Source organism: Phasianus colchicus, chromosome 25, assembly GCF_987193195.1.
Source record: "Phasianus colchicus chromosome 25, bPhaCol1.hap1.1, whole genome shotgun sequence".
In the NCBI taxonomy this organism is placed as follows: Eukaryota; Metazoa; Chordata; class Aves; order Galliformes; family Phasianidae; genus Phasianus; species Phasianus colchicus.
The window spans coordinates 3,858,482-3,880,825 of NC_143460.1; the positions used below are offsets into that span (position 1 = coordinate 3,858,482).

At 49.7% G+C, this 22,344-nt stretch overlaps 1 protein-coding gene across 1 annotated transcript; it reads left to right on the plus strand.

The window, feature by feature from the left end:
* Positions 1–801: 801 nt before the first annotated feature.
* On the plus strand, positions 802–22,267 carry SLC26A9 (solute carrier family 26 member 9). The gene is made up of 21 exons (XM_090124586.1): positions 802–1,007; positions 7,560–7,686; positions 8,621–8,760; positions 9,053–9,163; positions 9,388–9,563; positions 9,722–9,886; positions 10,149–10,301; positions 10,682–10,764; positions 11,002–11,149; positions 11,843–11,956; positions 12,356–12,433; positions 12,731–12,826; positions 14,382–14,488; positions 15,187–15,256; positions 15,486–15,578; positions 16,001–16,117; positions 16,566–16,883; positions 17,114–17,168; positions 17,552–17,694; positions 18,463–18,540; positions 18,793–22,267. The coding sequence occupies exons 2-21, from the start codon at positions 7,562–7,564 to the stop codon at positions 18,838–18,840; spliced, it is 2,418 nt and encodes an 805-aa protein (XP_089980712.1). The 5' UTR covers positions 802–1,007; positions 7,560–7,561; the 3' UTR covers positions 18,841–22,267.
* The last annotated feature ends 77 nt before the right edge of the window (positions 22,268–22,344 follow it).

Genomic DNA, 22,344 nt, shown 5'->3' on the forward strand with positions numbered 1-22,344 from the left:
CATGATGAGGTTTTGTGACAGTGAACACTGATGCCAAGGTGTGCATCTACAGCAGCTCTCTGCACTGATGGCCCTCATCCTTCCTGCCATCCCACTGCCTGCATCCTCCCCTCCCTCCCTTTCCCTTTTCCCTGCAGGTTTCCCACCTGTGTTTCAGGCTCACGGTTGGAGCCATGCAGGCAGCGGCGCTTTGCCTGCAGATGATTCACATCTGGAGGACAGCAAGAGCACAGAGATGAGTTCCTCCCACACTCAGAGCTATGTCATGGCTATGTCAGTTCTATGGATGCTGTCCATCTCATCACTGCCACATCCCGACAGCAGAGGGGACCGCGTGGCTCCATGCAGTGCGTGCTGAGGATGAGCCCTTTGCCCTCACCCATCACTTCCCATCCGATTCCGCTCCTCTCATCTCTTTGAACCTGGAAATGAGATAGAAGCTGCTCTCCCCTGCCAATCCCACCTTCAAAGCCCGGGGTCCAGGCCCTGGCACAATGCACCCCATTGTCCTTTTTGGAGCACAAAAGCCAGGAGACGCTGCCCAGCGCCCCGGGCCAACAAAGCATCCTCTGCTCACCGCGTGCGGTCGGGGCGAGGGAGGGGTCCACTGAATATGGGCTATTGTCACGGGGAGCCCAGAGCACCAGGACCTGCACAGGGGATCAAACAGCCCAGAACCGAGCGGGAAGGGGTGGGGTGAGGGGGGACATCCAAAAAAAAAACCAAAAAAAAAAAAAACTCCTTGTCCCTCTTCAGATCTCTCCTTATCTCCCCAGCTATCTCTTGGGCTCAGCCTGGGTGTACTTGCTTGCAATTACCTCGGAGAAGCCAATCAGGCGCCGAGCACAGCCCTCGGTCCCCTTGACTGAGGTGATTTATAAATGACTCACGGGCTTATTTGAGCTCAGAGCTGTGCACGGATCTCAGCAGCTCCGCTCCGTCGCTCCCCCGTGCCACCTCCGCGGCTCCGCGCAGGACCGGCCCTCCCTTCGCCCGGCGAGGCGCAGGTAACCCAGCACCAACAATCCGCTCTTTGTCTGGGTGGGCGTGGGGGATTTACCCTCTGGTTGCACGGCCACTGGGTGTGAGTTTCAGTATTTGGAGAACTGGTCCTTTTTTTTTTTTTTTTTTTTTTGCCTCCCTCTTTTTTGCAAAGGGGATTTGTGGCAGCAGGTTTAATGGGGAAATAGCAACACTTACAATCCGGGAGCTTGATTTATGAAGAGAGGCTGAAAGAGCCAAATATCTGAATTAGGTATTGCTGGTATAAATCTTGCCACCTTATCCTTTTATCCTGGCTGCATCCTGCTGAGATCCATGGGGGGATTTCCCTCTTATAGGAGCAGCAGTACTGATGAGAGACCCTCAGTTTTATGATCCTTATTAGCAGAACGTCCTGTGCATGGGATCTGAAACTGGTCCCTGCCCCAAGGATGTCACAGCACAGATTAGACTTTGCACGTGCAGGTGTAGCAAGAAGGTATGTGCAGATCTATGTAATCTATGCAACGAGAGAGGAGCATTTGCTGTGCATAGGAATCCAGACTGAGTGAGGGGTCTTTGCTGCCTAGGACAGCAGGTGCACGACTGCATGGCTGTGGGCACACAGGCAGAATAGGAGGAACTGTTGGAGCTGGGAATGAGGAGTGCTGGCAGGCTGAGCTTGGGTGCAGGGGCTGCATCTCCTCCTGGTGCCATTGCATGGGGTGTGACAGTGCATTTTGGGCAGGATCCCTCAAGTACAGACTAGAGAAGAATTCCTCCCTTTGCTGTATGCTGCTGTTCACAAAGGCAAGATGCTTTCTTCTCTGCCCCAAAAAATCTATCCATGCCTCACCTACAAGCAAGCTGAAAGCTTCAGCTGGGACCTGTCCTTCCCTCCTTTGAAGTGACACCTGCCCCAGACTAGAGCTTTCCAGCAAAGAAATGCTCTCCCACCCTCTACCTCTGGGGGAGGATGGACCGGCTGACCCACAGCTGTTTGTGTTGTGGAGCTCTCAGCAGGCACCCGGCTCAGTGCAAGAATGCTGCAGCCTGCAGACTTTTTAATTCCTTTGGGATTTGTGTGCCCACCTGCTCTTCAAAGACGGAGGGCGAGGTCTGTGTCAGAGGCATGCAGAGACTCATGAGGGAGGCCAAGCCTTCACTTCTGCTTCTAATTTCACTTTCAAGCCTTTCCTCCTCCCCATCCCAAGGGTTCTGTATTCAGAGGGAGCAGCCGAAGAAGAGGTAGGAAGGGCACACTGCTTCCTAGGAACAGAAGCAAATGCCATTAAGGTCAGACACTGCAATCTGCCTGCCAAGGAGCTGGCAACCAGCATTGCCAACAGCAAGGTGACACCTCCAGGCACTGCCACCAGCTCAGAGCAGGGCAACTGGCAGCTCCTGGAGCGTTCTCATGGAGCTCCAGCTGGTGATGCACCCCAAAAGTCAGTCTCCATCCTGGCTCCCTTTCTTGTCTCCTATCAGAGAGGGGAAGGACAGAAGGGGTCCCTGCTGCAGGGTGAGGCGGAGTGGATGCAGGCAATGAGTTGGGGCTGCAGGCAATAGATGCTCTGGGCCCTCAGAGCTGTCACACTGTGCTTTTTCTTAGCTCCAAATCTCTTTGCTGCTGTGGCTCTCCCAGCTGGGATGGGCTCCACATGCACAGCACAGCCCCCTGGGCACGGCGCTGGGTGCAACTGCAGGAGCCACAGAGGGCAGGGCAGGAGCTGAGAGCATGCGGGCTGATCAAACACATCATGGAAAGAGCTGGCCAAATCTGGGCTTGTTTAACCTGCTGCCAACACAGAGCAGATCCCTGTGCCCACAGCATTTGCTGTATTAACAGCGATGTTAAAAGGAGCAGGAGTCAGGCTGCCGAATACCAGCGCTTTACTTTAAGCTCCCTTTGAGCCAAACACTTTGGCTTCACCTTCCGTAGCTGGCAGATGTCTGCAGATCTTATTATTCTGGTTACCAAGCGCAGAGCTAGTTTGGTTAGAAACTCATGTGAAGTGGTACATCAAACATTGGCAGCGGCCCAGGGCTATTTCCAGAGTGCTGCACGGGAGCAGAGCGCAGCACTGCTGCCTGCACTGGGTTGGGTCACTCCAAACAAGAGGAGAGCCATCTGCCTGATGGAAATCACTCACCAAACACCCCAAATGTTGAATATAGAGGGAAAGAAAGTATTGGTTCCATGCCTGGCTGCTGCTCCGCGATGAAATTGAAGGAATTTGGGTACAGGATGGCTGCTCAGAGGGATGATGGAGATGAGACCATCAGCAGATCCATCCTGGCTCCAGCAGTCAGGCAGGACCAGTTCACGCCTCCCTCCTCCTCTTGTCTCCCCAGCATTTATTGCATGAAGGAACCTGAACTCTGAAAGGAGAATGGATTGAAGCAGCTAAGCCTTTGCTGAACTTTCTAGACTGTCATTCTGCCTTTTCCAAGGCTAAAAGCCCTCTTTGGGGTAGGATATTTTTCATCACTGAACTACATACTCTCCTGGCATCAGCCTCTTCTGTTTCCAAAGGGGAGAGATTAGTAGAAAGTTACAAACCCATATTCAGTGCATGCTGCTGCGTGCTGCTGGCAGCTTAGACTTAGCAATGCAATCACTGGTTCCCAACTTCTGCCTCCTCCCCTTCCCCAAGTTATCTGCACTATTAGGAAAGGCATTTATTACCAATATATTTATGCCAAAAACGTAGGGCTATAGATCTGACCTCACTTCTTCAAGGTGCTTTCTTCCTACAGATAAGCCCTAGGGCAACACAAAGCTAAATGCAAGTTGGGTCAAAGGGAATTTAACTGCAAAAAGGTGCGCCCAGCCAAACAGCCCCACTGAAGGCACTGCCCTGGTGACGAGCTGCTGGTGAGGGCCATCAGCCAGACCTGATACCAGGAGGCTGGAGAATGTGACGGACATGGGAGTGGACCTGCAGGGCTGACTGGTGTTGATAGTGGGGAGAATTATATCAAATCCTTCTGAAATATCTGAGCTGGCTGACGGCAGAAACCTCCACCTCCTTCTCTTCTTCCTGCCTACGTGCTTGGCAAGCCCAGCTGGACATTGGAGGCGTGAAAGGGAGAAGGTGTGAGATGGATGCAGGTGTGTGGTGTGAGGCTGGGGCAGAGCTTAGCATCCAGCATGGCAGCATCCAACAGCACAGCCCCTAGCATTGCAGCACCCAGCACCCCAGCATCCAGTACCACAACTACCCTGTCCTTTCCCATGCCCCATCTCAGCAAGCGAGCATCCAAGGGTTGCAGGGGAGAGGTGACAGCTTCCCCACATGTCCCTCAGAGATGTCAGCCCTTTTGCTGTATTGCCTCAGGGCTCCCATGGCACCTGCAGTCAGAGCTGTGAGTGGGAGCTGGAAGCAGTGGTTTGGAGCAGATGGAGTCAAGACCTTGTCCTGGTGTCGCAACCAAACCCTTGCACCTGTGCTTGCTGTGTGTGGCCAGACCTTGCCTCCTGGGGTAGGGGAGAGCAGCTTTTTACAGCCTGTTCTTGGGCAATGGAGCTGGGAGAGAGATGTTTCTAACAAAGATCCAGCCAGGATTTGGAAGGGGCCAGACCTCTGACCTCCACTAACAGTCAGCAGAAGATCTGTGTGTGCACATGCTTGTGCAAGGAGAAGGGGGGGATGGAAAGGGAGTAGAAAAAGGAGGAAACAGTATTTCCAGAGCACCGATTTTTTTCTCTCTAAATTATAGATAGGCATTCCTTAAATGCCATACTCCCATGCTGGGATGAGTTTGGGCCTTTATGTTGTGCACAACACGGCTGCAGATCACATTGTTCTCTCTCTCACCAAATTCTGATTCCCACTGCCTGGACTGGAGTCCCATTGCTGGGCTGTGCCAGTACAGGAAAGCAGCGTTACGCCAATGGGTCCTATCAACACTCACCAGAAACCTCAATGTGACTTTTCCCAAACAAAGCTATCACCAGCACGGGGACGGGAGATAAGAGCCCAGAAAGTGCACTTGTGAGATGAACGCTGGGAGGAAAAGTCTGTGCTTGGCAAACACAAGGTGGTTTGAGATCAGCAGGGCAGGGAGCAGCCAGGTGTGTCCTGGTGGGACTCAGCTGTGACCTGGCACAACACCCATCACCCATATCCCAGTCTTGGAGTGACGTGGTCCTGCCTTCACTTGTTGCTTGCACAAGGTATCACATCACAGCTACATCCCCAGTGCTTCCCAAGCTCTCCAAGATGCCAGGCTCAGTGTGCTCATCCATGGGGCCAATGTCACATTTCTCAGCATCACCCACTCCAGCCAGTACCAGAGAAATGGATTTCCTGAAGCCTCAGCTTGTACTGGGCACCGAGCCTTAGGAGCTTTGCTCTTGGAGCTCTTCCCCAGCCCCATCCTTTATTTCCATGCCCATATTGGACCAGAGCTCTGGGAAAGCCTGGTCCCTTTGAAGCAACAACATGCTGCTGCTCTGCTTTCCTTCCCACATGCGTTGTATTGCTTCACTGTCCCTGTGGTCTTACCCATAAGCACCAGGACAGCTGGTTCTGCCTTTGTTCAGGGTGCAATCACACGGCTGGTTCTCTTTAATTCCAAAATCTCAAAGGTTTAACCTGCTGTTTGATCTAGGGCAAGGCCAGTGATAAGCCAAGTCAAGAACTTGACTCTGTCCGAGACGCTGACATCATCAGCTTGTTTGTTTAAGATGGAATTTAATCATGGGGATATTTTCCCCTCTGTTCTTGCCTTGTTTATTATTATTCCTGATTGCCAGCACATTTGCTCAGCGGGAGAAATTCATTAAAGAGCTGTGGTATAATCGGCTGATTCAGTCTGTCTGGGCAGTGATGGAGCCGAGAAATAAAGCTGGGAGACCAAAACTGCAGGGTTTGTCACCTTTAGAAGCCTGTTGCATGGTCTGGTCTCGGGGTAGAAAATATTTGTGAGGGAGAACAGGAAATTTAGAACAGAGGAGCAGGGCTGAGACCAGGAGCAAGGCTGTGAAGCTGGGACAGGAGTTCTGCAGCTCGACATGAGAAGAGCAGAAGGGTTTTTGCTGTGGGGACTGGAGAAGAGCCTTGAACATTGCTTGTTCTCAGCCTGCACCAATCTTCCAGAAGGCAGAAATCGGTCTCTCTGGGAAGGGCATCCCTGGTAGGAAAGGATGTAGAGCTGGCAGTGGATGTGTGCCTGCAGAGGGCAGTGGCTGCAGTGCCTGTGGATGCAGGAGGACGGGCTCTGAGGGCCTGCTGTAGGGACCTCACCAGGCTCTCAGAATCCAAGGTGGGGACTCTTGAGGGTCCCACGAGCCATGGCAGTGTGAAGCAGAGCCCGGATTCCCAAGCGCAGCACTGCTGGTGCTGGTTTACAGCAAGGTGCCCTCGGTGCCACTGTGATTCCTAAGACAGCAGTGGGGTTGATGACCTCCCTCTCTTAACCCATTAGCATTATGATTCTGCTGACCTAAATTCCCCCAAAGTTTCGGCTGCATGCATCACATGTTCCTTCCTGCTCTGTGCTGCTCACGCCCTCCAGCCCAGGGAAGGATCTGCACAGCACTGGCAGCGTTGCTCCTACACAGGAACGTTTGCTCATCCTGGATGTGTGCTGACTTCAGTGGTACCTGGAAGCAGTGAGGAAAGAGAGGGGAAGGGGGAGGATTCAGATCGCTCCACGCAGCCTTGGCAACCTGGATGTTGTTTCTTGATCCACACTCCTGTCTGAATCACCTGCTTTTTCCACCCCCTCTTTTGCTCCTGTGTTGGGCAACGACCCACTTACATCACTGCTGTGCCACAGATCATTACCAATACCCCAATCCATGCCTGACCACTTCCTCTCTCCACCCTCAGACTTCCCAACTTGTAATGTTTCTCCCTTCTTCCCAGTCATGGTAAAATGAGGGCTTTCTGAAGTTCATCAGCTTCTTTGGTAAGACCCAGATACTGCTCAGGACTAGTCCGTCAGGATGCTTTGGCATCATCATCACTGAAACAAATTAGGAACAGTTATCTTTCTGTGCATCACTTCCTAGAATAGATCCAGGACAAGTTCACAGCCTCTCAAGGCAAAGGGGACGTAGGAAGGCTGCTGAATGTGATTGAGTGCAGTGGGCAGTGAAACAGGGACACCTTGGATGGGAACAACATTTCATCACAGCACCAGTATCTGCCATGTCAGAGCTGCCACATGAGGTGCAACCATGCCAACCCTGATGGCAGGTGGGGAAACTGAGGCACGAGATGGCTCAAGTGACCTGCCTAAGGCAAAAAGGGCAGAACCGAGACTAACACCTGTGCTCATCTGGCAGAGAACCCAGGGTGGGCTCTGTCCCCTTCACACAGCATCACTTGTTAGCATCACCTCAAAGTAGCTGGGGAAGGCTCATGGGGAGCAGCAATCCCCAGTGCTGGAGAAGCCACTCCCAGCGCCTGCCTCTGCGCATAGGGAAACTATTTAGGGTGGAGATATTCTGGGAGGGCTCCCAGACGCTGGAGGTGTCCGGTCTGTTATACTGCAGGTGGGGACAGCTCCAGTCACATTCTTGGCTTTGCTTGTTCTTTTTTCTGGGAAACATTTAAATGATCCAGAGATGAGCCACGCCAGACCCCGCTATGCCATCGAACGCCCTGCGTATTCAGTCAGCCTATTTGATGAAGAGTTTGAGAAGAAAAGCAGAAGTTATCCCATTGGGGAAAAGTTGAAAAACCTTTTCAGGTAACACAGAATCCTATCTCTACTCCTGGGGCAGAACTACAGTAGAGCTGGTCTGGAATTGGGTTATAATTTGGACCTGGGGACATAGTTCACATTTTAATCCTGGGAAACCTCTGCGGTCTTTGATGGATGAAAAGCATGGGATAAACACGTGGTGCAGAAGCAAGCGGAACAGGATGCTGTTCTCACTGCCTCACTGCTGTTACACTGTAAGGCACAGAAGCAGAACGGTTTGCACCAATTGCTTTTGGGATTTGGGTTGCTGTTTTCCAAATTTTACTAATAATGAAAAAAGCATAAATGGTGATACAGGTATGAGCACGTAGACTATTTCTCTAAGCTTTCCAGCTGGGATTTCCTTCTGTCAGCTCCTGTGCTGGCTTCTATTAAAGAAAGATGAATAATCCTGCTGATTGCTGTCCTGGAAATCTCATTCTGCTTCCTGGAAGAGTGAAGGCAGTGGTACAGGGAAGGAGAGCACACATGCTGGCAGCAGAGGAGTGAGAAGCTGCACTTGTCAGCTCAGAAACAGTGTTCTTTCTGACATACTTTGGGTTTTTTGACCAAACACCTGCAGAAGTTCATCTTTGGCTCTGCACAACTGCCCCGTCAATCTCTGAGCTGCATCACACAGTTTGTACTAGAAATAAAGACTCGAGATACTGGGCAGCCAAACCCTTCAGAGCTGTGAAGCACTGGGGACTTCCCAGGACTTCCCACAATAATTCTCCATGGCACAGCCAGCTGTTAACAGCAAGAGCCTTGCACTTGCATGGAAGGGCTGTGCCCAAAACACTGGGCATAGGATTTAGCATTAAGGAAAGGCTGAGACACTCCTCAGAAGATCCTTTCTTGCTTCCTTGTTTCCTTCCTTGCTCATGTTCCTGATCACTTCCTTCCTCCTTTATTTCTTTGTATATTTTTTCTCCTCCAGATGTTCAGCTTCCAGATTCAAGCTCATTCTCTTCAGCCTGTTCCCAATACTTGTATGGCTTCCCAAGTATAAAATCAAGGAGTACATTTTGCCTGATGTTCTCGGTGGGGTCAGTGCGGGGACAATCCAAGTGCCACAAGGTGAGAACCAACAGCTTTCCCTATCACTGAGAGGGGATAGCACAGAGGATGCACAGTCTGTGGGGGTTACCTACGTTACTGCTGGCACATGCAAACCCAAGCTCCCCCTCCCATTTGGCTGTCCCTCTATGTTCCTGTGGAACCCTTCCCCTTCCAGCTCTGCCTGGAAAGCATCACTCATGCTGGCCACAGTTCCGGGGCTGTCAGCATCCTCAGGACCAGGAATAGAGCACAAGCAGGGCAGGGGCTGCTCAGACCAGGCTGACCTGTACCTTCCCCTTGTGTTCCCCAGGGATGGCTTTTGCACTGCTGGCCAACCTGCCTCCCGTCAACGGGCTCTACTCCTCCTTCTTCCCTTTGATAACATACCTCTTCCTTGGCGGTATCCACCAGATGGTCCCAGGTGAGTCTGCAGAGCAGTTCTTTGCACAGGGCAGCTAAGTACCAACTGGGTGGGAATACTCGGTGTGTCCTGGAGTAGCAGTGTTTGGGCAGGCTTGGCTTACGGTGTCCATGATCCCTTGATGGGCTGAGTGACTCGTTCAGGACAGCCTAACCTGTTCGAGTGCTTTCCAGGGCAGGACACTCTCCAGAACAAACTACTGACATCACTGTGTTGTGCCAAAGGTACTTTTGCAGTCATCAGCATTATTGTTGGCAACGTCTGCCATGAGCTGGCTCCAGAATCAGACTTCCAGTACTTCAACCACACTACCAATGAGACCAGCGTGAATACCACAGCCATGGAAGCAGCCAGACTGGAGATCTCTGCCACGCTAGCCTGCCTGACTGCCATCATACAAGTAAGGACTCTTCACTGCCTCTGCTGTGTGCCCCATCCAAAGCTGACCCCCAGGGATTCATCCTCCCTGGAGCAGAGGCGAGGGCTGGGAGCAGATGCTGGAAGTGGCTCTACTGGGGCTGGCCCATTTCTAATAACTCCTTGTCTGTCCTACCCTAGCTGTGCCTGGGATTCGTGCAGTTTGGCTTTGTTGCTATCTACCTGTCAGAGTCTTTCATCAGGGGCTTCATGACAGCAGCAGGGCTGCAGATCCTCATCTCCGTGCTCAAGTACGTCTTCGGCTTGACAGTCCCGTCTTACACCGGGCCCTTAGCTATCGTCTATGTAAGTGGGTGCTTGGACAGGGTCCTTCCCTGTACCTCCTCCCCACCACACTGCAGGCACCACTGTTACTGTGTTGGGGAAACTGGGACTGGGAGAAGGGGAGAGGCTGGAGGGAGGGGGAACGCAGCTGGCTGCACACCTGCACTGCTGCCCCATCACATCTCAGGGTGTTTGCAGGTGATTTCCTTAATTAGTACTGTCCACTGTGCTGTCCGTTGGGTCTGGAGTCCCATGACACCTTCTCCTCTTCTCTCCCCTTTAGACATTCATCGATATTTGCAAAGGTCTGCCCAAAACCAACGTGGCCTCCTTGGTCTATGCCTTGATCAGTGCTGTGCTTCTGATTGTTGTCAAGGAACTCAACCTGAAGTACATGAAAAAGATCCGGATGCCCATTCCCATGGAGATCATCATTGTAAGTGACACATGGGCTGTCCCTCAGATCTCCAGGAGACAGACCTTCCCCTCCCATCTCAGCCCTGGGATGCCCAATTCTGCTCTAAAGGGGACTTTGGAGGAGTATAGCATGTCCATGCTCAATGCAGTACCCTGGGGTCCGAAATTGGGCCATCCTCATGGAGGATACCCTTGAAACACAGCTCATCCCTCTTGGGCTGCACCTGCATCCTGGTAATGCAAAACATGAGAAACAAAATTCCTGCATGGGACGTTCTCTCCTGTTCCAGTCTGAGTTTAGAGCTAATTTTCTACCATCAGCCCCAGGATACCACTTAATGCTTCTGAGAGAGTTCACATTCTTTCTGCTTACTGCTCTTCTACTCTCTGCATTTGCAGGTAATAGTTGCAACTGCAATCTCTGGCAGCTTTAAGATGCCCGAAAAGTACAATATGCCAGTGGTTGGGAAGATCAGCATGGGGTAAGCATGTGTGCATGTCTGACTCACCATCCAAATAATTTCCCTTCCTCCTCCTTATTCTGCATCCTGGAAAACCCCTCTCTGCTCTACAACAATCCCCTTTCAGAACTGCCAGGCAGGTTTGCTGTGCCCTGTTTCACCATCCCCTAACCCTGTCCACAGCTTAGACACCATTCCTAAAAACACATCCCTGCCTCCAATGCCAGCATCCCAACCACCTCTTTGTTCTAAATGCAGGTTCCCAGAGCCCACCCTGCCCCTGGTGAGCAAGTGGAAGGACATGATTGGCACAGCCTTCTCGCTCGCCATCGTGAGCTACGTGATCAACCTGGCCATGGGGAGGACGCTGGCAGCCAAGCATGGCTATGATGTGGACCCCAACCAGGTAAAGCTTGCTCTGGAGAGATGCAAGAATGTTCCCCTGTCTGTCAGGCGTGAAAGGAAGATCTTGCTGCATGAATGGGAAGCTTGCAAATGCACGTGGCTGCTCAAAATGTACGTGCTTCTCCCACACACATGGCAGCCTGCCAGGCAGGGGCCAAAAGGACTTGGCAGATCCATTTCCTTCAGGTGGGAGAGGCACTGTCAAAGGGAGGAAAAAGACTTTGTTTCAGCTCACTGCTTTGCTTTCCCTCCAGAGCTGAGGCTTCAGCCCCAGGTTCTGGCCCAGATGGCATTTTTGCAGGTCGTTGAAGCACAGTGAAGCATATGTGTTTCTTACAGAGCAGATGAGGGCCTGGATTCCTGGTGTGTCACCTAGATACTGCGAGAGGCAGGACATTAAATAATCCTCTCCTGTCATCACTGGCACCAGTGGTAGCTTTCAATAAGAGCCATGCATACCACATGAAGCCCTGCCCTTAGTGTGTCAACAACTGACAACGTGTTTGGATGGCACGGTGCTTCCAGGCTGCCCTGCCATGGTGGCTGGAACCCATCTCAGCTCTTCTTGGAAGGAAAGGCTCTGGGATACACTGTAGGGAATAGGAGCTGGGGGCTGTGTTTCTCTTCTCAAACACCTCTACAGGGCAGGACTGGAGCTGCTCACTGAAATGACTGTGTTCCTCCTTCTCCACAGGAAATGCTGGCCCTGGGCTGCAGTAACTTCTTTGGATCCTTCTTCAAAATCCACGTCATCTGCTGCGCTCTCTCTGTCACTCTTGCTGTGGATGGGGCAGGAGGGAAATCACAAGTTAGTACTTCCCCATCCTCAATGCAAATCCCTGCAGAGGTGCGTGCTGCCAGCATGACATCACTGCAGGCTTGAAAAAGCTCCGTGTAGGAGTGCTTCACATTGCTGTTAAATACAAAATGTACTCTACCGACCCCATTTTTCCCTGCACGGTTCATTGGACCCGTCTCAGACATAGGGCTGTCAATGTGTGCTCCCCTGATTGAGCAGAGCATGAGGGAAGCTTTGGGCTGTCTGTGAGAACTGGGAAATTTTAGCCTGCTTCTCAGAGGCAATGGCTGCTCACACAGTTCTGCATTGCCCAACTCCAGTGTTGGCTGAAGCAGCTGGAGAACAAGGACCAGGAGAGGTTCAGGAAGACCCTGATGTTTAATGAAATGGTTTTTCTCCTTTTTGCAGGTGGCAAGTTTCTTTGTGGCATTGGTGGTTATGGTGACCATGCTTTCTCTGGGAATTTATCTTGAGCCTCTTCCAAAGGTAAGGTGAACAAATGTGCAAAAAGTGCAGCAGCAGCAGCATCTCAACCTCTTCATGCTGGAGAATGCTCAGCCTTGCTTCAGAGAACTCATCAAGCCTTGCTTGATGCAAACCATTGCACAGCATGATTTGCTATGGGCTGGGGTCCTGTCTGTAGAAAACAATGATCTTTCAAACCATCATCTTTGTGATCTTCATTGTCTCCACTGTGCTGGCAGGCTGGGAAAGCATCTGCTGTGATATGTGGCACATGCTCAGCACCATGCACAGGGTAACACCATGCCCTCCTCTCTGCAGTCTGTCCTGGGAGCCCTCATCGCTGTCAACCTGAAGAACTCCCTCAAGCAGCTGGCTGATCCCTTCTACCTGTGGAAGAAGAGCAAGCTGGACTGCGTGAGTGCCTGGGGATGGGTGGGGGGACCCCTGGATCCCTCCTGGGGAAAACGGGTTTTGTTCCACTGCTGTGCTCCATCCACTTCTGAGTGGTCCGGAGCCATGGCCTGGCCACATATCATGGAGGCTGAACTATTACCTGCTCTGTTTAAATGCCAATCATCGGCAGGAGCCTGTTTGCCCAGAACTAGCCAAACCGGCCCTGCTCAATATCTAGGAGTCATGACTTAAAAACTCACACAATAGCCCTCCAGGGTGAGGAGAGCCCTTCGCAGCGATAAGGACTCCCGGCACTGGTTGATGTATAAACCCAAGGGGGGGGCGTGAGGGGGAGTGAGAACGGAATTTGGAAATGTCTGACATAAAAAGACAGTGTTTGAACAGGGCTCCCAGGGCTGAGTGGTGTGTGGACACTGAGCCAATATCCTGTCAGGACCCGGCGCACTGCCTTATCGCAGACAACGCGAGTCCAAGGGGGCTGACCTGAATCATCAACTGCTTTCCCAAAACGCTCTGTTCAAACAGAGATGGGTGAGCAGTCCCAGCTGAGCTCTGTGATGTGCGGTGAAGTCACAGGCCCGCAGTCCAGCACAGAGCTCCCAGCAGGCACAAGAGAGTGAGGACAAAGCAAATGCCATTGGGGTGAAGTGCGCTCCACTGACCTTAATCTGCCTGGAATTTGAACTAGATTCAATGCCCTTCCTGTCCCAAACTGGGGAATACCACTTCTGGGTGTTGTCAGCCCATTGGTGTCCATTACCTCAGGTCTGGTCGTGTTTTGGTGCTAATCACACAGATTGCTCCATAGGCACACTCCTGTGTCCAGTCCGGTTGGAGAGAATTCACACGTAAAGGCATCATTCTTAATCTCATACCGAGATGCTGAAATTATCAAAATTACCCTGATTTGACCAAGATCAAAGTTAACTCTTCACAGTCTTGAGGATGAGCTCATAATCCCCTGATAATAATTCTCACAAGGCACGCTTATAGAGGACTAATTTCATGTGGATGGAGATGCTCGCGTGCTAATATATAAAAATGACAGATGACAGGACTCTGAGCTGAGAGGTGGAGCAGGTTTTGCTATGCCCTGTCACACTTTGTCATCAGATCTGCTCTGTGCTCAGGTCATTTACAGCAGGCTCTCAGGCGGTTTGCAGATCGATGCTCATTCCTTCCAAACGTTCTGAATGACAGCAGGAGCTTTCCTGGGGGTGGGAGTGCTGCTGAGCAGCAGATGGTCTGATCTGCAGGAGCCTTTTCTTGAGACTTTTTGTGCTGAATGAGTGACGGGAGGTCATGCAGCTATGAAGAATTACACTGGTTGCTTTACAGCTGAAAAGCTGGGGCTTCTGGCTAGCTTCCCAGCAGCGACGCTTCACACGAAAACATGCAATAAGCAGTGTAATTAGAATAGCTGCAGCATTCTTTTGATCCTCAGCTGTGCTGTTCTTTGGGTCTCGAATATCAGCACGAGCCATTTTCCGTACCTCACTGTGCTCCAGCCCCGGGCACAGCAGAAGAACCATTCCTTGCCCTTCTCTTTCTGCAGCTGGTCTGGCTGGTGAGCTTCCTGGCTGCCTTCTTCTTGAGCCTGCCCTACGGAGTCGCAGTGGGTGTGGGATTTTCCGTGCTGGTTGTGGTTTTCCATACCCAGTTGTAAGTACCACCGTAGCTCCAAAAACCTAAAGAGAAGGAAGCATCTCCCAGCTGCAGAATAATAAGCAGTAGGTTATTTTCAATAAGCAACCTCTGGCCCGTGTTTCGAAGGAACGTGCAGTCTGAGCCTGGGGGAGTGCAGGTGTCCTCCTCAGCCCCTGGAATGTGCAAACAGGAATGGCAGGCGTTAATTTACTGCCTGCATTCCCACTCCTGTGCACGGTTAGCAATGTGCACATCCCAAGGCAGGGGGATGTCAGAAGATATTTACCTCAGCCAGAAAAGCTACCTGCATAGTTCCCAGCAGTGCTGCTCATAGAAAGAGCCCCATGGATGTGCAGAGAAGCGCTATTTTTAATCCACAAAACCCTTCATTAACACCTCCCAGACTGGGAGCTCAGGTAAAGCCAGTTGGTCCCTGGGGTGGGGAGCCCTGCCAGGAGCAGGCTTGCAGCCAGGCATGGGATCCAGCTGAAGCGCTGTCTGGCTGCTCTGCAGCCTTGTGCTGGATCTTTCCCTGGTGAGCAAGGCAGTCTCGTGGGTTGGCTGTGTTCTGCCAGCATCCAAGCAGGCTCTGCAGGGCTGAAATCTGAGCATTTTCCTAAAGCAATGCTCCAAATCCTGGTGATGGGTACAAAGAGAAGCAGTTTTCTTCTTCTGTAAGATCTTCTCTAACTCTGGTTGGATTTTTCTCCCAGCCGGAACGGTTCCGCACTCGGCCAAGTAACATCCATGGACATCTACAAGAACCCCAAAGCCTACAACAAGGTAAGCAGGAGTTAAAATATCCTCAGAGAAGAAGCTGTTCTTTGCTTTTGGTGCCCAATGTGACCAGGAAGCCCAAGCCCAGCTTTCTGTCCCAGTGAGGTTGTTTGCTGTTTGTTTCAGGGCTGCCCTTCACCTTGGCTTTCCCAATTATCCACTGCCCCCAGCCCTGACCACTCTGCACCCCACGCAGCCCCACCACGTCTGGTTTGAGCTCTCCTCTCTCTTGCAGGTACACGAACTCAACGGCATTAAAATCGTGACTTACTGCTCGCCACTGTATTTTGCCAACTCAGAGATATTCCGCGAGAAGATTATAGCCAAGGTGAGCAATGCCCTGAGAAATTCCTGCTTGCAGCCAATCCCAAATAGTCCTTGCTCTCTCCTGTCTTGCCAGGCTGAGATAATTAACCCTAGGATCATCATGCTCTTGTAGATCAAGAGACATAATCTTCTGCCCTTTTCTCTCTGATCTGTTTTTAGATCTCACTTTAGAGGTTATATTTCCATCTTGGCAAGTCTCCTCCTCCAGGCTCTGCCAAGCAGTCACTCTGCTGCACGTGTCTCTCCATGCACGTGCCCACCCTGCATTGCAGGACATGGTGCTGTCTGGTTGCCACCACTGTCACCTCCTGTGCACAGCTGCTGCTGTCCTCTTGTGCCGCATGCCACAGGCCAGGAAAGCTCAGGGGGATCCCTGACTCTGGGTCTGAAGAGGCTTTTTCAGAGAAACTCTCTTTTCTGCAGACTGGAGTGGATCCTGGGAAAGTGTACTTAGCCAGGAAGAAATACGTGAAATGGCAGGAGAAGGGGACAGCACAACCATCAACAAAGCCACCAAAATTCTTACTGAGGCAGAACAAGGTAAACTCGGTTTGGGTGCTTGTGTTGCTGAACAAAGCTCCCCAGATCTCCAGCAGAGAGTTCCTCTCAATGTATGATTTTCTGCACGGTCTTCCCAGTTACATTTACTACCACCTGCCCTCTTTCCTTCCCACCCACAGTTCCATTTCTCCCAGTAGTCGAAACATTTATGTGCAGGACAACTGGAAATGGCTGGGAGCAGGAAAAATGTAGAGATAGCAAGTTTGGAATGACAGCAAGAAAGTTTCTTTTGCTAGACTGTGGATTTGCCCTAAGGATGTACCTATGTCAGCATTTCAGCCCAAATCCTTCCCTTGTGAAGCACATTTCCAGTCATCCCCTCTCAGTGTCTGAAAAGATCCTGCATTTCTTCCATGCAAAAAAAAGCTTTTCTTGGCTCACAAAGAGCAGCGGTCCTGCCTGACTGCTTACCTCTGCTTTCCCATAGACCTTATCCTTGCAAGAGCTCCAGAAAGACTTTGAAAGCACCTCTCCAACAGACACCAACAACAACCAGACGACTGCTAACGGCGCCAGCATCTCTTACATCACGTTCTGCCCTCCTGCCAACGGCACCGGGCAGGTGCACACCTCCAGTGAGCTGGGCAGCACCACCACTCTGCAAGGAAGCACCTTCAGGGTCATGTCAACTGCAGATGTTGACCCCATGGCCAAGGCACCGCCCTATGTCAGCTTCCATACCATCATCCTGGACATGAGTGGGGTGTGCTTTGTTGACCTCATGGGCACAAAAGCACTGGGCAAGGTGAGTTCTCTGCTACGAACACAGCCAGGCTCCTTACCACCCAAGTACCTTCCACTCCCTTGTGCAGTTTAGATAAAGATGTTTACCCTCCTCAATCGGAGGTTTGTGTGAGTTTCTCCTTCAGCATTCCCAGGACACGTGTAAAGCCTTGGATAAAAGACTTCATGTATAAACACAAAGCCAGAGCAGCAGTGTTATTAATCCTTTCTCTGCCCTCTCATCTCTTCTAGCTGTGTTCCAGCTATCAGAAGATTGGGATTAAAGTGTTCTTGGCAAACGTGCATGGTAAGAATCCATGAAGAGCACACTTCCATGTGCATTTCCTCCATTTTGGGACTTTTTTGTTTTCTTTATGCAAACTTTGCTAGCTGTCATCACTTTGTAGGACTAAATCAGAACAGATGAAAGAGTTGAACAGATGAAAGAACAGAAGAAACAAAAGAAAAACACTGTTCTCTGTCTGCATAATAAGTTCTTTCGTTTGGGAAGTGATATTATTGGAAAATCTCTGCATTTAGCACATAGAAAAATAGACTGGCAATAGAATAATTTAGCAAACTATGCATTCTGGGCTTGCCCTAACTCACAGAAGCACCATCAGACATGTTCACTTTTCAAGGCTTCCTTCTTTGCTCTCACCCTGGTTCATGTACCTGTCTTTTCCCCAGCCCAGGTGTACAACGACATCAGCACAGGTGGAGTTTTTGAAGAAGGAGGCCTGGACAGAAAGCACATCTTCCTGACCATCCATGATGCTGTTTTGTTCGCACTGGCAAATATCAAAGAAGTCCACCCGCCCATCTTAGAAGAGGTACATTTGCTCCCCATTTGCTTTCTCTCCACCTCACAGTACTGTACTGTTAAGTCCATACACTGTGCCAGCACAAAGGAAGAACAAAATCTCACTAATGCACATAGTAAACATTCTTGTTTATCTTAAGTGGTAAAGGTCTAAACCCAACAACCTATTTCATATCCGAATTTTCATGTACAAGCCAAGCTCCTGCTGATTGAATTGCATTAAACGGGAAGTTGGAAGTGTAAATGTTTTCTGCAAGGCCCGAGGTGGGAGATGAATGTTGTCCCAGCTGGTAGAGGCCAATAGAGCAGTGCCAGGTCTGCGCTCTCTGTCTGGCGTTGGCTGGAGCATGCTGCACTCAAGAGCAGAATATGGCCACTGCAAAAGGAGGCAAAGCAAATGCACCTGCCCTTGAACATCCATGAATGCTTCCCTTAGTAGGAAGAGAAAAGGTCAAAGCAGGAATGTGGCACATGCTGACAACAGAGGGTCAGATAGGTTATTTCCCCAAACATACATCAGTTTATTGCATAATAACCAGAGCTAGAACCAGGGCAGTTTTACTCAGTTATCTCCTAACAGTAAGTTTACGTATGCCTTATCTCTGCAGCGATATGTAAGTGCTAGCTCAGTCAGCGATGATAAACAGCTGCAACAAGATTCCACCTGTGCCCTTTCTGCTTGGGCATTTCCCTTTGGGCATGTGTGGGGCACTCAATTCTTTCACTGTGTTTGTCCCTGAACTCTGTTAATTCATGAATTTGATTCTTTCCATTGCAGAGGCCGAATCAGACAGAACTCTCCATCTACGATGAGTCTGTGGATGAAAGCAGCTCGGAGTTCACAAACTTGGAGGAGGTTAGTCCTAGTGCCTGGGGTCACTTCTTCACCTGTGGGCAGGAGGGAGACCAGGTGGGACATTCTTCCTTGAATCTGGAGGCATTTTCCCAGGAGGTGGCACTGCCTGATGCTGACCCCCACACTATGAGGAGGAGGTCAGGGAAGGGCTGGGGCTTCAGCTGACATTGCTTTGTGCAACTGAACCACTTGCTGGGTTTGTGCTCTGCCATGGCACCAGCCCTAACCCAGCACGCCTTGTGTGCCCTCTAGGAGATGTTTGGAAGCATGTTCCACTCAGAGACACAGACAGCGCTGTGAGCCTTGTGCTGATAAACCCTCCTGGACAGCCTCCTCTTTCCCATCCCATCATGAAGAGCTGCAGTCCTACCCAGGAATACAAAGAGTTTGCAAAGCAAGAGCTCATCACGCCTCTTGAACTGGTAAATTTCTCCTCCTGCTCTGCTTCTGGTGCTCAGAGAAATGGCCTCTGGAGCAGACAACAGAACACCATGGAGCAGGAACTCAGGAAATGCCATCCTATTAATCACAGAAGAGAAGCAAGCTCACCTGACGGCAGGTGCCTCAGCACATGGGATGATCAGTTGGTTTTGCCACATGCTTGCCTTTGTCTCACACAGTCACAAACTTCTGCCCACAGAGGCATTACATAATTTGGGCATCCCCCTTCTTTCTTTTCCTTCCTCCTTCTTTTCCCGATGAAATGAAATTAAGCAAATATTGCGAGCCTCTCACGGCTTTGAATCACGAGCGAAAACAGCTTTTGCAAGGTGCAGCCTGTAAGGTAATGTTGTTTCAAGATGTGCACTGACTGTCGGGGTGCCTGCACTGCAGGTGCCAACCTTTGTGTTCTCCCACATTTCTCCATGCCTCTGCACTGCTCTCTGTGTGACCCAGAAACCACAGCCTCCAATCAGTGCTGCGTTTCTCACACCTTAAAGACCCTGGTGCAGTATCTCAGGAGGGCTATTTTCCGGATTATATTTTTACTTATTAATAGGACTAGCTTGTAATAGGGAGTATGAATTCCTCATTACTGTGTGCTGTGTGTGCATGCCAGTCTGCCTGCCCAGTAAGTCAGTATGTGTTCAGATGACCCAGGCTCAAGTTAAAATCCCTCCTGACATTTTTAGGCATCTTCCTTCTGTCTGAACAGGGCTGCAGAGAAGGTTTTTAGACTGTGCATGTCATGAAAGCATTAATTCCAAGGGTGTTCTGCCTCTCTTTCCATCTTGTTGACTGCAGTACCTAAATGATTCAGCCTGGTACGTGGATTAGTGTTTTGTGGAGATATATATACATCTATATATATTTTTTCCCAAGTCATTTTGACCACAAAAAGCAAATGCAGGGACAGCGAGGAATCCCCTTCTTCTAAAGTCCTGGATCCAGGGCAGCAAGATGAAAATTTCAGCCCGTTTTGTATCTGCAACTGGTAACACCTGCACTATGGAGGGCTTCTGATGACAAGCTCTCAGATGGTCACTCAGGCAGCAAGGGAACATTCTTTTTTATATGTGATATTTCTGTAACAATTCTCTACTGCATATTTGATGGTTTTCATTAAAATTCATCTCAGATTGATAATACCAGGACCATCTACCTCTCAGGCAAACAAGCCTGACACTCTAACCCAGAAAAGACAGATGAGATCTTAATCATTTCTAGAAATCTGGCATTCTTTTATATTTGAGTGATGCTTATAACAAGTGCTATTTTAATTTCCCTTTCTGACACCTTCCCTTCTTACCCAGAGCTGATATTGTGACAGTAATGACAAGATAACAATGTAAAGCCTGAAAAAATCTAAGCAGAAGCCAAGAATTAAAGGGACCCTTCTTCAGTGCATTTCAACCTCAAATATGGCTTTGATGAAAGTAAGGCCATAGAAAATTTAGTATGTCTTCAGTTGCAACGAATGCAGATTTTTCTGTTTGATTTTCAAATCCTCCTACAAAGTATTTCCAGCACTGGGATAAAGACAAGAGTCAACAAGCAAAACTGAACAGTCTGTTATATTTCCATGAATTAAGAAAAAAAAAGAAAAAAAAAGTCGCCTTAATAATCAAAGCAAATTATATTTTTAAAGCTTATTTTGATTTTATTGCTCCACGACTTTAAAAAGATAAACAAGTTTTAGTGCACAATTTCAAGGTACATATTGAGTTGATTCATTAACACATTGCTGGAAGGCTTTCTGGGCAGACAAAGCAGAGCTTCCCTATTGCTCCCAGATGTGCCATTTTAAAGGAAAATAGAGCTTCATGAACCATCATAGCTAGAAAAAACATCACAGGTAATCACATCACGACCTGCCACTTTGCTTTTATGTAACACCTAAGCCACCATTTCTCTACCTCAGTTTCGGATTATGTGGTGCAGGAGAGTAATAACACCAAAAAAAAGTTAGTTTCCCAAAAGAAAAAAGCCACCTACTAATAGTTATTACTTATTTTGATCAGAGACAGCAGTGCTTTTTCCAGAACTGTGTTTTGTTGTACAAGCTGAAAACAAGAGCTGAATTATCTTATCTTTGAGGGTGATTACTCATGCTGTTTTGCTACTGCCTGAGTGTTCCTTTTATTCACTCATATGAAAAAAAAAAAAAAAAGGAATTGGTGCAACGGAACACAAAGCTATTCTACAGTAAGCAATCAACACTTCTGTATGTCTGAGGTTGCTTTGCTTCAAACAAGGAAAACTGCAGTTTCCAGTTCCTCATTCGGGTTTAATTGGAGGAGACTGATTCCTCAGGATCTGCCAGACCTCACGCAGGAAACCTCGGAGCAACAGGCTGTGCATGAAGAATAGATTTTGTTTCTTGAAGTTCCTGCAACATAACAGATGGGATCTCAAGGGAGGCTACAATAGCAGCACTGGCATACAGTGATGATTCTTTTTGGTAGCCACAGGTCACTTCTGGTGACAACATGAACAGATAGAACCACTGGAAGCTCAACAATGTCTTCATTTCCATGTCCTGGTCAGGAGAGTGAGGGAAACTCCAATTTATACTGGGGTAGAAAATCTTTAACTTCAGTGTCCTTTTATTGCTGACGGTGTGTAATGGCTCTGAAGCCTCCTGTGATAAACTCATGATGTATAACCAGCTCAGAATGTTTGTAATTTATTTAATTTAATATCGGTTTTGTTCTTTTTTTTTTCTTTTTTTTCTTTTTTTTTTATAATAAAGAATATCTGAACAATCGCTTGCTTCTGCTGCTGCTTTGAGGCTTCCTGGTAGCTCCCAGCTGGCGTTTAGCACTTCAGAAACATTGACGCCATGGGATAAAACGATGCGACCCTTCAGCACAACGCTGCTGTAGAGAAGGAACACGTTTTCCATCGTGCTCCGTGGTGAAACCAGACAGGAGGTATGCATTCAGAATGCTGGCAAGAGTGAGGGGAAATGTCAGGAGACACATACAGAAGGAAAAAATGTTGTGGGAGTCAAGGAGATGTGGCTGGGGCGGCTTGAGGAGCTGCTGGAAGCTGAGGGTCTGAACCTCCTCAGGTCTGAACCTCCTGAGGGCCTGAATCCCCTCAGGATGAGGCCTGCTGCTGCCAGCCATCTCCTCCAGCGTGGCTTATTCCCTCACAAAGACACCCGTTTTTCACCACATCACACTGCCACATTGCCAGCAGCCCCGTGGCACAGCTCACTCCTGAATAAAAAGCTCAATTTTCACCGACCGCCCAAACAGGAAGAAAACACCACACTTCACTCCTCCCGCCAATAAGCCACACGACTCCCAAGATACCTCACGCGGAGGGCGGGACCGCGCTTCCCATTGGCCAGCTCCT